General features: G+C 37.7%; 2 protein-coding genes across 3 annotated transcripts in view, besides 2 other annotated features; one reads left to right on the top strand and one right to left on the bottom strand.

Moving 5' to 3' along the window:
* Positions 1-4,425: part of a mobile genetic element that runs on past the window's edge.
* Positions 1-16,249, bottom strand: part of CG8861 (uncharacterized protein) — a 34,870-nt gene that overhangs the window by 13,747 nt on the left and 4,874 nt on the right. The gene's annotated exons all lie outside the window — the stretch shown is intronic.
* Positions 12,243-12,605: a mobile genetic element.
* Positions 14,382-14,973, top strand: HP1e (Heterochromatin Protein 1e). The gene has a single exon (NM_141621.2). The coding sequence runs from the start codon at positions 14,438-14,440 to the stop codon at positions 14,960-14,962; it is 525 nt and encodes a 174-aa protein (NP_649878.1). The 5' UTR covers positions 14,382-14,437; the 3' UTR covers positions 14,963-14,973.

Here is a 16,249-nt window from a genome sequence, read left to right on the forward strand (position 1 = left end):
GAGGCCGCGGAAACTACAACCATGGTAATAATAATAATAGCAGTGTGAGAATCGCGCAAAATACGTCGGAAAACTAACAGAACCCTTTAGGAAACAACCAATAAATGTAAAAGTTCATTCCATCAATTATAGTCTTAATATATTCGTAACCTTCTATAATCATTCAACTGAAAATAAACTAACATTTCTCATAGATACTGGTGCAGATATCTCACTTTTGAAAGTAAATTCTGATAACTTCGTAATTCAAAATGAAAAAATAATAAACATCGAAGGCATAGGCCAAGGTGTGATAAAGTCTCAAGGAACAACCTTAATAGAACTCCAATCAAAAAAATATATTATCCCACATGAATTTCATTTGGTAAACCCAAATTTTGCAATACCATGTGATGGAATAATAGGCATTGATTTTATAAAGAAATTCAATTGTCAACTAGATTTCAAACCAAGTGAAGACTGGTTTATAATTAGACCCCAAAATTTAAATTATCCAATATATGTCCCGATAACATATAGCGCTGGCAACAATACAGTTCTTCTGCCAGCCAGATCACAAGTTATTCGGAAAATAGACATTAATGTTGTAAATGATTTCATATTTGTTCCTAATCAAGAAATACACAATGGGATTTATGTTGCAAATACAATAGCAGCATCCAAACATGTATACGTTCGACTTCTAAATACAACTAATTTCGACCAAGTGGTCAAAGTAAATAAAATACAATATGAAAATCTAAAAGATTATGACATTCATAATACCGACACTGGAAATAGAAGCGAACAAATACTTTCAAAACTAAAGAAAAATTTTCCAGACCAATTTAAAAATCAATTAACAGAATTATGCACACAGTATAGTGATGTGTTCGGACTGGAAACCGAACCTATATCAACAAATAATTTTTATAAACAAACATTAAGACTTAAAGATGATGAACCCATTTATATAAAAAACTATAGAAGCCCGCATAGCCATATTGAGGAAATTCAAAAACAAGTAGGGAAATTAATAAGCGACAAAATCGTCGAACCGTCTGTATCTGAGTATAACAGCCCACTCTTGCTAGTTCCAAAAAAATCATTACCAAATTCACAAGAGAAAAAATGGCGATTAGTAATTGACTATCGTCAAATAAACAAAAAACTTCTTTCGGACAAATTTCCACTCCCTAGAATTGATGACATTTTAGATCAACTAGGTCGAGCTAAATACTTTTCATGCCTTGACTTGATGTCAGGTTTCCATCAAATAGAACTTGAGGAAAACTCTAGGAATATAACATCTTTTTCAACGAGCAATGGCTCATATCGCTTCACGCGATTACCATTTGGTCTTAAAATAGCACCAAATTCATTTCAGAGGATGATGACTATATCATTCTCGGGATTAGAACCCTCTCAGGCATTCCTTTACATGGATGACTTAATGGTGATAGGATGTTCCGAAAAACACATGATTAAAAACTTAACTGACGTTTTTAATGTATGTAGGAAATATAACCTAAAGTTGCATCCAGAAAAATGTTCATTTTTCATGCACGAAGTGACATTCCTAGGTCACAAATGCACAGACAAAGGAGTATTGCCAGATGACAAGAAATATGACGTCATCAAAAATTATCCTGTCCCTCATGATGCGGACAGTGCAAGACGATTTGTAGCATTCTGCAACTATTATCGTCGATTTATAAGGAACTTCGCCGACTATTCACGGCACATAACTAGATTATGTAAAAAGAATGTCCCTTTTGAATGGTCAAGCGAATGCCAGAACGCATTCGAATACCTAAAAGAAAATCTTATGTACCCCACACTATTACAATATCCTGATTTTCGCAAAGAATTTTGCATTATAACGGATGCTAGTAAACAAGCTTGCGGAGCGGTTCTAACTCAGAACCGAAACGGGATTCAGCTCCCAATAGCTTATGCATCACGTTCATTTACAAAAGGAGAAAGCAATAAGAGTACAACGGAACAAGAACTAGCGGCAATCCATTGGGCAATTACCCATTTTAGACCATACATTTATGGCAAGCATTTCACCATTAAAACGGACCACAGACCATTAACGTACCTATTTTCTATGACTAATCCCAGTTCTAAATTAACTCGCATGCGGCTAGAACTAGAAGAATACGACTTCACAGTAGAATACCTAAGGGGGAAAGATAATTTTGTAGCAGACGCACTCTCACGTATAAATATAAAGGAACTCAAAGACATGCAACATAAAGTCCTGAAAGTCACTACTAGGCAACAAAGTAGACAAGAAAACTGTACAGTAACAAACAAGGAACTATTGCCTAGGCAAAGTATCCAAAATGTATCTAAGCCCAACGTACACGAAGTCATAACAAATGATGAAGTACGAAAAGTAGTGACCTTGCGAATAACTGAATCTATTTGTTTACTAAAACGAGGAAATAAAGTTATTGCAAGAATTGATGTTGACGATTTATATACCAATGGAATTTTTGATTTAGGTCAGTTCTTCCAAAGGCTTGAAATGCAAGCCGGTATACTAAAAATCAGCCAACTCAAATTGGCACCGAGTGAAAAAATCTTTGAAACCATTTCAATAGATAATTTCAAAAATATGGGCAATATAAAATTGAAAACATTAAGAGTAGCGCTACTCCAGCCGGTGACCATTATAAAAACTGAAAAAGAGATACAATCGATACTGTCTACATATCATGACGATCCAATTCAAGGAGGTCATACAGGCATTACAAGAACGCTAGCGAAAATAAAAAGACACTATTATTGGAAAAATATGACTCGTCATATAAAAGAGTACATACGTAGATGTCATAAATGCCAAATGTCAAAAACAACGACACATACAAAGACCCCATTGACTTACACAGAAACCCCAACAAATGCTTTTGATATAGTGATAGTGGACACAGTTGGTCCACTACCGAAATCAGAATATGGCAACGAATACATCGTCACACTAATATGTGATTTGACGAAGTATCTAGTAACCATACCTGTTGCGAATAAGAGCGCAAATACTGTCGCAAAAGCTATATTCGAAAATTTTATACTAAAGTACGGTCCAATGAAGACGTTCATTTCGGACATGGGTACCGAGTATAAAAACAATGTAATTCAAGATATGTGTAAATATATGAAAATTGAAAATCTTACATCCACTGCATATCACCACCAGACTTTAGGGACAATCGAACGAAGTCATAGAACATTCAATGAATACATTCGTTCATACATCTCTGCAGATAAAACTGATTGGGACGTTTGGATACAATACTTTACATATTGTTTCAACACAACACCATCAGTCATGCATAATTACTGTCCATATGAACTAGTCTTTGGAAGATTACCAAGGCAGTTCGCAAATTTTAATAAAACAGATAGAATAGAACCACTGTATAATATAGAAGATTACTCAAAGGAAATAAAATTTAGATTAGAAATAGCATATAAAAGAGCTAGACTTTTGTTAGAAAAAGCTAAGTCTTATAGAAAACAATTTTATGATAAGAAAACTTCAGATTTTCAATTAAAAATAGGAGATAAAGTTATACTAAGGAACGAATCGGGTCATAAGTTAGATCCAGTATATATAGGCCCTTATACTGTAGAAACCATAGAAGACAGAGATAACATAGTAATTAGAGATACAAAACAAAAGAAGCAAAAAGTACATAAGGATAGACTAAAAATATATAATCAATGAAACGTTTCATTTCACTTAAGAAAAGGTCTGATCAACCTCAAAACAAAAAAAAAAACACAAAAAAAAATTTAATTATTATTTTTCCTTCTAAGAAAGTTAAACATAAATCCAAAAACATCGTAATTCAACATACATTTTTTGTATTATTCTGTCATTATACAAAAATGCTTTGAGACAAAACATTGCTAATAATTAATAAGAAAAATCAATTTCAAAAAAAATTTTTTCCTTTCTAAACACAATATTAATATTGAGAACTCAATGACTACATATATTACGTCATTTCTTTAAAAAGGGAGGTGTAGCATATTGGACTAATCTACCCTAAGAATACAATAGATGATTGGGTATAACATAGCGTCAATACATTGTGACACTTTGTCATAATAAATATAAATATACAAATATACAAAAAGACCACCAAAAACTACGTAAGCACTCCAGCGCCCCAGTAATACGATCTAACGCTTATACATAAGCCGATCGCGGAGCGTGGGAATGCTGAGCATGCACTTTGCAGCTCAAGTGGTCAATGCCTTCTGCATGCATATGTATATGTATAAATGTAAGTAAGAATACATAGATATAAGCAATGTATGTGCGGGTTAGCTGAACCCAACTTCAGCACACTTTGATCATTCGAATAAACAGATTCAAACAGAGCAGAGGTTCTGAGCTCGGAAAGCAAATCTATTACATCTATTACACCTTCTCAACTTCTCAAGTGGAACAAAATGCTGGCGCACACATACACATATATACACAAATACAAATACAATAAGCACACATACACACAGACACAGTGGAAGCTATGTGACCCAAAAACTTTTACGACAATTCCATTTTAAGAAAATGTTCTAATGAAATTTTCGCGGATCTCTCGCAGGTATTTTGTTATTTATAGTTGCTGCCGTTGCGAAACCCAAATTTTTCATTAGACGTGAAAAGTTTTCAACTAGTATATCCCTCTAAAAACGGGGTTAAAGTTGCACTTTCGCAACAATCTTTTGTTGATAATTAATTTAGTTTGTTTCTTTGTTTTTTGTGCCACAAAGCTGAATGGAAACAAAGTGAGTTTGTTTAAGAAAATTCGAGGAGGAAATTGCATAACAATAAAAAAGGATTTAAACATTTAAATTACTTATATACGCTAAAAAGTTTTACAAAAATACTACATAAATTATTCAAATGCGTTTATCAATATGTAGATTAATTTTTTTTTTATTTTTTTTTTTGACATTATTTACACATAACAATCGCTTTGGTTTACTTTTCCGCATGTCATTTCCATTTTAATTGGCTCAATTAAAAAAGTTTAAATCGCTATAGATTAGGTGAAAAGCATATTTAAAGCGAATCTCTGTGATAAATGTCATTCGCTTTTTGCAGCGGGTGGAAAACTGGAAAAAAAACACCAAACAGCAAACAAAAAGAAGAGATGAGTGCGACATTCGAGCGTTAAAATTAACGAGTGTCACAATTTACGTGTGTGATTTACGACATCAAATTTTCAACTCCAGCTGGCGACCATTTTGTATGGTTTTCCCGCCGCTATTCTCACGCCATTTTCCGTCGACCCTCCATTAACCGGTCTGGGCACAAGGTCGTTGGGAAAACATGGAAAACCACTTGGTAATTACTATATATACAAGCATTTGTTTGCCGCATTTTTATTACTTCATATTGTTGCTGTTATTGCCTGTCGTTTGTCAGCTGTGAAGCAAAAGTCCTTGCCGCTCTTCGCTGAAGCTCGTTAAAATTAATTAACCTTGCGCACAATTTTTTCATTAACCAGAAATATGAATCCGCATAAGAAATGAAATGCGTTTGATCATTAATTATGCGCCTTAAGGCTTTCGCTTTCATCGCCCCCCCCCAAAAATGGGCCATCATTAACGAAGATATATTTCACAATGGGCTTAAACCGCCTCTTTGTTTCACCACAATTAGTTGGCTTATACTAGGTACGTACATTCGTGGCTAAGTTGATGTCAACGAGACCACATTTGCATTTTCATCTGAAACCAGCCTGTGTGGTTTCCACTCATCAGTATGAACATTCAGTATCTCACCATTTCAGGGCTATAAAATGTTGCCATTGTTATTCGGGCACCTGAATATGCCAATTTATTGTAATATGTCCAATTTACACCGCATATTCTGTGGCATTCAACATAAACTTATGCGAAATTCTGATGGGAAATTGCCGTATTTAGGATTTTATACTTATGTGAAAGACGAAAGATATTAAAAGACAAATGATATCACGCTCGATATTCTGCCAGGCAAGTTGACACTTAAGCGATTTCAAAGTCCAAATGCATGTCGCGAATTTTCGCATTTCGCATATGCCTACAGTGGTAAATCGCCAAATGGAACGACTTGATGGTGCATGCCACATGCTTTTCGGCTTAATGAGTTGACACTACAGCACAGAAATGCTGTCAATTATTCGTGTTGCTATTGCCACATACAAAGAGTGCCGCACAATGTCATTGTTTGCCGCACTTTGCATTCGAATAATGCGAATACTACTAAGCGTTTGTGCGCCAGCGTAAATCATTTCGAATCAAAATTTTGTTGGAATATATAGGCTTATATAGCAAACAATTCAAAATTCATAGTTTGTGCTAGTGCAGGGCAATTTAATGGTAATTGTTTATCAAACAAACAAAGCGGTAAGCGTGCAAAATGATTTGGAAAGTCAGCAAGTGCTTAATATTTAGTCCTAATTCAAAACAAATCTGTTGAATTTGGGGCTTATGTTTTATAGACATGAAATGAATTAAATAATTGACTCAATTGAAGTTGTACGCCAGTTGAGCTGGGCCATTGTGTGCATAACTCACGTGCACTCGCAACCAAGTTATTTGTACTATTTTCGCCTCTAGTATCTGTACGAAATTTAGTTGCTTGGCTTCTTTTTTTTCAGTTTTCAGCAGTTCTCCTCCACATTTTTTTCTGTGTGTGTGTGTGTGCTTTTCCTCATCGCTTTCCCTGCTGGCGTTTGCTGTTTTTCTTTCTTTTTTTTCCGGAGCATTGCATTTCTATTATCTTGTGTATTTCTTTTACATTTTTCCCATGCTCAGCATTTTGTTCAAATGCAGCCTTAGTACTTTCCATTTTTTTTTCGCTTTGGCGCAAATCTTTGAAATATTTTAATGTGCTTTGCGTGGATTTATGAAGAGCCCTCCAACTATTTTTGCGCCTTATTCACTTCCACTTAAAATCCCGGCATACCAGCTACCTACCGCCTGCAAATAATGCTCTGTTTTATATGCCTAAATCTCTTGGCTCTTTGCTGCGGTTTGACTTTTGAGCCCATGGCGAACTGAAGGAGTGAGAAACTCAGTGCGGTGGGCGGCGGAGCGATTTGGCGTAAAGGGGGCGTGTCAGTTGGTGGACCATTAAGTGGCTTTCGTTTGCAGCTGATAAATGATACCAGTTGGCCTGGCTCATAAACATTCGTGCCCTGCTATTTGGCCAAACAATGAAATATGATAATCGCCAGCTTGGTTGAGGTCCATAAATCCCATTGCCTGCATAAATAAACTCCTTCAAATGTATTCCTTTCGCAGTTAACTGGCATAGGAAAAGTAATCCACATCAAGTGTGGCAATCAAATGATTTCCAATGCAGCAGCAACATTAGTTGGTTTAAATGGGAGGAAAATACTATTAAAATAAATGTACAAATGTATATAATGCACATAATTAAACTAAACCATTCACATGAATGGCACGTAAATAATTAAATAATGTCATTTCGTTTCCACAAAATGTAGTAATGAAATTAGTTTTTGCGGTTAGAACTTATGTGAAGTAATTTTGTTTAAATGGCATACGAAACAGTTGATGGATGAAACTGCGGAAATGGGAGGCAAGATGAAATCCTTAGCCCAAACAAATAATATCTCCCCGACCGGAAGTGTGCGAATTTTTCAAAGCATTAGCAGATCTGACATGACGACGGGCTAAAGTGCTTTGGAACCAGGTGAAGAGGACTCACTGCTGCCGCTGCTGCATTGCCACGTAAGCACAAATTCCGCGCCATAAATCACGGGTAAACAATTTTTTGTACCGATTTTTGTTGCCCCGGATAAAACGGCGCAAGTGGAAAAACACCCGGAAAACAACGAACGCCAAAAAAAAAAACCTTTAGTAGTAGTTGCGTAACTGGACGGGGCCAAGAACGAGGTCAGGTCCGAAAAAAAAGAAAAATCGTAGGGAGGAAATCCAAGAGAGGGCCACAAAAAAGGAGAATTGAAAGCGAAAATTCCAACGACACAAATCAACAGCGGCTAAATTGAACGTCAACATGACTTTGATTGTTACCTGCAAGTGTGAGTATATGGTATGCATATCAGCAAACAACTGGACGCCCAGATACACAGATAGCACCAGATAGCACCAGAAGGTTGTGCCAGGATAACCAGGCCATGAGATCCTGCCATATGAAACCCGGACCCAGAATGGTCTGTTAGCCTAGTCAAACACATAGTTGGAATTCTGGCGCACAATTCACAAGCCGGCCAACAACCACAAGAATCCCATCGCATCCACATCCCTTCTCGCACATCCCTCAAATTTTGCTACGAAATAGAAAAAAAAAAATCCAGTTGGCAGCTGTTTCCTTAAAGCAAAGACCAGGATGGACCGACGGAACATGGCTGGGCATATAAAAGGCGAAAATATGCCAAAATGTCATTCACAAGCATGTGTGCAAAGTATGTCGTTTTAGTCGTCCCTCGAAAGATGCCCCCTATCAAATTCTACGAAAGCTCCAAAGGATCTCCGTGTGGCAATGGCATCAGGGGAATTATAGGCAAACAGACAACACCTTGGCAACCGATTATTCAGCAGAGATACCATTCTACAGGCTTAAATATGTTTCCACAGAAACGCTACTTCTCGAAATCCAGAATGCTGGGAAATGCCTTCAAGTTAGCTAGCAACTACGAAAATATTCAAAACTAGTCAGAATATTACTTCAAGTGTATCTAATGTATACATTTTGGCCGCTCTAATTCAATAAGGAATTAACTTAAATATTTGTGGGTTTTTTTTTTGGAACCCGTTCATTTACATAGCAAATTCCAGAGCACGCCTTCTCCATTTTATTTGAAATGGTTCTGAACATGTGTGCCAGAAAAATGCAGCCAAGCGTCAGTAAAACGGTTTGCCTTTTGAAAATTTTCGACATTTACGAATGCAATGCAAGTTGTTACGCATTTGGCGCTCTTGTCATGCACTGTCGCCTACAGTTAGATGGCTTTAGGGGGTTAAGGAAGGGGTTAAAAGGTGCACCTTTCACTGCCGCTATATACCATGCTAAACATTAAAATATTACGATTTACCCGCTGCGGAATAGCTGCCATAGCTTTAAAAAAAGGCATTTAAGTAGAGTGCAAAATCTACCAAATTACCAAAAAACTTGCATATTTAATGACTTGCACTTTATTTAATTTAATGCCGAGCATAAAAATGACCTGACCCAACTCAACTTTTCGTCCCAGGTGATTTGACCCAAGCAAATGGCATTAAGATAACTACAATCCAGCTAAGAACCCTGCAAAACGAGCAGCAATCAAAGTTAGCAGTTGTGCCGGAATGACTTTTTGAATAACTTAAACGGCTTTAGTATGATTAATATTAATGACACTTACGCCTCGAGTCGCCATAAAAAGCCAACTTGCACCACCACCACCACCACCACCACCATTACGCCTAATGAACCGCATAACGCATACCCCTTTAGCCCCAGATGGCAAGACAATGGCCCAAATTGCAATGCGGCAGGGTGATGGGCACATAAAAACTGCAACACAATTTCCCCATTTGCCGGTATCCTTTTTATGCGTTTTATTACGACCAATTCGCATCCAAAAGGACCAGCATCTGGTCGCCAGGATAGCAGGATACGAATGACTTCCAATGTCGAAGGCGATGGCTTCGTTTATGACCCACATGGCCCACTTACATCGTCGGTCGTTGATCAAGATGGAATTTATATCGATGCTGTGAAAATTTTGCAACTTGTCACAGTTCTGAAGTCAAACCAAATTGCATGATACACTTGGGTAAAATACACGAAAATTGTTTAGAGACCAGAGACCAGAAAACACAGGACAAAGTTACCGCTGGTGGGGCTTTGGTTTTTGATAAAATTTACCAAAAGGAATTTCATATTTTCGTGGTTGCCCTTTCAAGATGTCGGACAAGTTATTCGCCAAGTTTACAAACTCACATATCTTTGACAAATTAACTGGTAAGCGATCAGGCTACCATTTTGATAGAAAATGTTTAGTATATATAAAAAACAATTTAAAAGTATCTACAATAAATGTTATTATTATCTTCCTATGAAGATAAATATTTGTATTTGCAAACCTTTTAGAGAGAGTATTTTAAACTTTAAATTGTCTAAACGGATTTTTGCATAGTTCAATTCAAGGCAGTGCTGCTCGTTTAGCTGATGTTGTGTGTTTGTTGATAACTTTTGTCGAAAACTGAGTTTGCCAAATACTTTGATTTTCACTTCCCGTGGGAGTAGGAATTCGCACATTGTTTGGTTTTGCCAAACAGTTGGCAAGTTTTCCATGCAGCCGCCACAGCTTGATTGATGGTGTTAAAAAATTTTCAATCAGACTTTTGAGTTGATTAATATAAATGGCTGCCATCTGATGATGAAGAAGGGCTGGCGAAATGCACTCGGACAACCAATGAGAGCCATGTCAATTAATAATCCAAGAGCATGGTATCGATGGCCAATATGCCAGCGTTTCCGGCCAAAAGTGGAAGCGCTCCCGTCGGAAGCCGGCAATTTGCCAAGGGCAAGTTGAGTTGAGTCGAGACTGCGATCCGGCGCTTTAAGTGACTGCAACGCAATCTAATAAAAAATTTTTCGCTGCCAGAGAAACTTTTTTCTCCACGCTTATTTTTTTTTTGTCTTTTTTTCGCTGACAATCTTTTTTATTATTTTTTTTTTTTTTTGGTTTGTGCGCCAGAGGATGTCGTTGTCATAAGGAAACTAAGGATTTCCGCTTTGGCTTTGCCCCGTAAGCTGAGCATCAGCATCATAAAATATAAAAATTTCAGTGGATGTTGTTGTGTGTCACACACACACACACACACACACACACAGACAGAGAGAAAAGGGCGCACAAGAAATGAGTGGAGGAAAATTATGTAAAAACTTTTTTGCCAGCACGTTTAGCCACGCCCCCGGCTTATTAGTTGGTCACAGCTGTTTGGCCAAAAGAAAAGCGGCAAATTTTGGGCGGAGGGTCAAGGGAAATGAAGCCCAAAACACGTTTCCAGTCGCACTGCTGAGCAACCATTTTTCATTAAGTTTTTCGCGCCATATTGCCTTTCATAAGTTATATACAGGAAATAAATTTTATTAGTGTCTTGGCAATTGTCTGTCTTGAAAAGAAATGTTATAAATTTCGAGTCATAAATTATGCGCAGGCCTTTCGAGTCTGAATCGCAGTCAGTGTGCTCGATGAACTGCGAAAGTGCCTTTGACGTGTGCCAAGCGCATTATTTAATCCAGTCTTTCGGGGGGTTTTTTGGGGGTAAAACCTTTATCAAAAACAGCTTCGCCTCGTCAGCGGCACAGCATTCTTGTTTATTTGACAGGCCAAAAAGAGGCGGCAAGATAGTGGAAATTTTACGATTTGCATACGTGGCGTATGCGTAACACGCCTGTGGCTACAACGAGATACACATAGATGTGTTCGCATTGCCTGTGTTTTTTTTTTTTTCAGTCGTCTGGGGAGCTAATAAAACTTATTGTCAGCCACAGTCTGACCCAGTTTTCGTGTTTTTCCGTTTGTATTTGCTCAAAAACCCCATTGTTCGGTCGGAATAATTTGAATTTTAGAATAATGAAGTCACAAAATGTCAGTGCGCGTTATCAAAATCATTTATATGCGAGAGCACTTTTTGGCCATGGAGGTCGCTTTTTGGCCCAACAGCGCTCCCATGTGCCAGCTGCCAGTTGGCATATTTTGTGCTACTGGATTTTAAATCGCTTACAATGCCTCAAAAACTGAATGCAAAGAACGAGAGAGATAGTTGGCCAGCACAACTGGGAATGCCAGAATATTCATGTACGTATATTTGGTGTGGCTGAAATAAATGAATTATTGTTACTGGCGTTGGATAACTTTCTGTTCGTCGTGTGTGTGTGTGGAGCTGCTGTGTTAATGGGTCTCAGTAGGGAAAAGACCTTAAAAACTTAACACTTTAAGTGAGATAATCTGATAGTTCCTTTCTATGGGTTTTAATTAAAGAAGTGTTGATTGCTTGACATGAATTCATTTAAGGGGGAATATATAGACAACAGTATTGTTTTCATGAAAAACTTGTCAATTGGTGAATTTATTTGCATAAGTCATTTAAACGGTAAAACGATAATAAGTAAGAATATATGAACATATTCAGCACGAGATAAAAGTTACAATCAAAATTCATTGCCTACTTATGAGCGCACGAACGAATCTGGCTTTCCATTATGACCGTGTACACCCCAACAGCCTAGCAAGGAAGCTAGGAACTGCAGCTGTGGTCAATGCTGACCCTCGGACTAGAGTCAAAAGAAGACTCAAGCGACACCACCCTCATGACCTCCCTAACCTGGTTTTGACCTAGAAAGTCTTAGTTTTAAAATTCATTAGAATAATCAAATAAATAATAATTACTATGTTATATCAACTATTATAATTCTCCCTAACATTTTTAGGATTAAAAATCTGTTAGTCTTAAGTAACCAAGACACATTGTAAAATAAAATAATTTAAGCAGATCAAATTAAGTTGCCGCATGGGTAACAGTGCGTTGATCAAATAATAAAAACATCAAATATTGGTCTCAAAAAAAAAAAAAAAAAAAAAATTATGACCGTAATACTGTCAAAAACAAGCACACAATAATTATAATGATGATCAAATAAAACTGGAAATTAGCCCAAAGTGTGTTAAGTCAAGCGAGGAATCCGAACAAAGGAACTACAGCCAGCACTGGAGGCAAAAAGTGACAGTAAAATTGGCTCGAAGACAGCGGCTAATGAGCGTGCGATAGGAATAAAGGAGTAGAATGGGGCCAAAAACCCAAGAAACTCAAGTTGGCTAAAAGGCAAAGATATCGCAGTACTAGTCAAATACGAGAATACTGAGAGAGCATTTTGCGATGGGCTTGTGGCAAGACTAAGCGTCTTACTGGCAAATTGGGAACGGGGTAAGAGGAAAAGCCGAAAGCTAAACAAAGACGGCCAACGCAGATGGCAAAAAGGAAAAACTCAATTGCCGCACAAACCGAGCCGCCATTGTTTTCTTAATTGAGTGTCTTTTGCTAGTGTGTCTGTGTGCCAGTATGTTTGCTCATACATATATGGGGTATCTGTGTGCCAGGACACTATGCTCATTGCCGCCTATCTGCCGGCAGAGTTCGCTTATCAATTACATTGAATTTACCCAGGCAGAAATGGCTTTTAGCCATTCTAGGCACCACCCCCTGCAATCAATATTTGCCGGAAGTGATGGCATAGGCAGTCACATTGACTTTTGCGCCGACTGCTCACCTCTCCACTTCCTGTGCTTCCGATTTGACGCTGATTTCACAACTCGCCGCACGGAAATTGCCCGGCCCCCCATTTACGGCTTCAGTAAACAACCGCACCTCACGTTTCTTGACCACCCCTCCACTCCATTTCGATTTTCGAATCTTCACTGTACTGCAGTTGACGAAGGCGCACATTTTATGTATGTATTTGCCGTGAATCTCCAACTCCATCCTACTTCATAAGTCGCCTGATTTATTCCGGCCACGTAGCACTCACTGCACAGTTTGATTGCCACATTCGCATGTAAATGCTGGCCTCTAAAAAGTATTCAAACCAAGCGACCCAATCCCACAAATCTGTCCCACGTCATCGCGCATAATCGAGCTTTTAATTTCGGGTAATAAAACTTTGCCGATTTAATATCAGGTACGTGGCGCCTTCATTCTACAAAAGAAAGCCATAAAATGTGGAACTGACTTCGAGGGAAGCCATAAACTTATGTTTTTCAATGAAGGATAAATAAGAAAAATAACTAGTTGTTACACCTTTCAAATTTTTAAAGCATATTCCCCAATTTATTGTCAAGTGATTCATCAACGATTTCTGTGGCCTGCAAAGTTTGCCTTGAAAGGCAAAAGATTTTGTTCATTAAACAACGTGATACACGAAACCAAACTGAAAAAAACTTTGTTCTACGAGTATTTCAAACTTTTCGCCAAGTTTACGCATAATTTTTTACGATATTTTCCGCAGTTTTTCCTTTTGACGGCTCATCTTATTCTTATTGTTGTTCGAAAGGACTTACCCAGCATCCAGGGATCTCTAATAGATTTCCGGCAAACAATTTTATTCACTTTCTGCTATTGAATTTGGTATTATTAATGCCGCATTTCCTAAGCTGTGGGCATTAAGTATATGGCTAACTTTTCTACTTCAGGATATTAAACGAATTCATTACAATATTTTTCATAATTTTATTTCTTTTGGCAAGAAGATATTAAAGTAGACCAGCATTTAAAAGAAAACTTGTCTGCACAGAAAACTACGTTTTGTTGAGTAGCAACTGTAGATAAAAAGTTACGAAAATGTTTTTCGCTCTGACATTGCTGTCAAAACTCATCAAAAAAATACTATTTGAACATTTAAAAATATAAAATGGATTCAGATGCCGATGGTGGCGAGACCGTTTCGAATTTCTCTGAAAATTCGACGGATTTTGAAGAAACTGAGGAGTATATTGTAGAGAGGATTTTGGATCGAAGGCATTATATGGGCCAATTACAATACTTGGTCAAATGGCTGGATTATAGCGATGAAGATAATACCTGGGAATCGGCAGCAGATCTCGATTGCCATTCACTTATTGATTCGATTGAATCACAAAAAAGTCTGAAGAGGGGTCAAGAGCTGAATAATCAATATGAAACTAAAGCTAAACGACTGAAAATCGATCCATGTCTAGTAGTAGATAGTCCTTTTAATCATGGTTTCACTGCACAAGAGATTCTAAAAGGCGCTAAAAACAATGGTGAAATATCGTTTTTAATTAGGTTTTGGCATCTCGATCAACCACAAGTGGTGCCAAGTGGAATTGCATATGTGGAAATACCGCAGATGGTTCTGAAATTCTATGAAAATCATTGCAATTTTCACGATTATTTAAATAATTATATATCATGACTTGCAATTCTGGATCTTCAAAAAAAAAAAACTTATGAATATGTGTGTGAGCTTCTTATATTTTATATGTTAGGTTAAATTGCTTTACTTTTTATAATAAAAGGTGTCCCTTTGCACAGCATTACAAACAATAATGAAGGCAAAATGCCAAGTTTTAAGTGATTTTTGGGGCGTGTTTGCCCGACAGGCAGCGTAAACACTCTTAATTGCAACAACAGTGCCGGCAAACAAGGGCCAGGAATGTACGACGGCCAAAATGAAGCGAAAATATTTGCATTCCGTTTTTGTGGCCATTCCCTTGTCTCATCGCAAGTACCAAAAGTCGTAAGACCTATTCTCTGTTTTTGGCTGATGGGGCGTGGTGGCCGGACGTACTTTTGCCCTATATATTCGTGTTTGTTTTTCGTCACTTGGGTCCTTTTTTTTGGAGGGGGGGGGGGGGGGCTCTGGTGCTACCCAGTTGCGTCCAGTGGGCACGTAGCCACAATAGCAGCAAAAAGGTTTCGTTTAAGCCTTCTGCACTTTTGCCGAGAATTGATACTGCAATATCCGGTCGAGCAAGTTCAACTCCAATCAATTGCTCTTCGATATTGGTAAGTTTTTGTCGGCGGTAAAAGAAACTAAGACCTATTTGAATTTATAGGCACACGCTTGATTCAACTTTTGTTTTGACGTTATGCTTGCACTGGTGTTCAATACTATTTCTATTCAAAATATTCTTAGATTAAGCTAGATAACTGATCCATGAAACTAGTGAAGCATTTATTCACGCTGTGCTTTTTTAGATTTTGTGAGTTAAAAAAGAATAATGTTTTTTTTCGATTTTCACAGAAATAATTGAAAAAAAGGAGGGGGGAAACAAAAAATTAATTTGGCGCCTACATTCTATTGCCCACATTCCAACCTATCCACTTTCTTTTGTTTCGCATGAGGTCAAGGGTTAAATGTACACACGCATACATACATACATGCATGATGACCGTATTTGTTTACGTGCCTCGGTCGACCCTCAAAACAATGGACTGCCATTGTTTTTAGTTTTCCCACCCCGCTTCACCCCTCGCGGGCATGGCACAAGATGTAGATTAGGTGTGCGAAATGAGGGTAGATTTATGCTACCCTGGAACTCATTATCGAAATTATGAATAATGCAGTCGACTTTGCCCTTTTCGGGCCTCGGCTAATTTGAATATAAATTTAACTCATAAATATATACAAGACGATTTCCGGCAGACGGCGCCAAGGGAATAACTTCCTTTTTTTTGCGATGGTGAGCAGGGGTGGCAG

The sequence above is a fragment of the Drosophila melanogaster genome, chromosome 3R (assembly GCF_000001215.4).
Source record: "Drosophila melanogaster chromosome 3R".
Taxonomy (NCBI): domain Eukaryota; kingdom Metazoa; phylum Arthropoda; class Insecta; order Diptera; family Drosophilidae; genus Drosophila; species Drosophila melanogaster.

What these genes read in the sequence shown, in the direction of transcription:
- HP1e (NM_141621.2), top strand. Translation starts at nt 14,438, where the DNA reads ATGGATTCAGATGCCGATGGTGGCGAGACCGTTTCGAATTTCTCTGAA.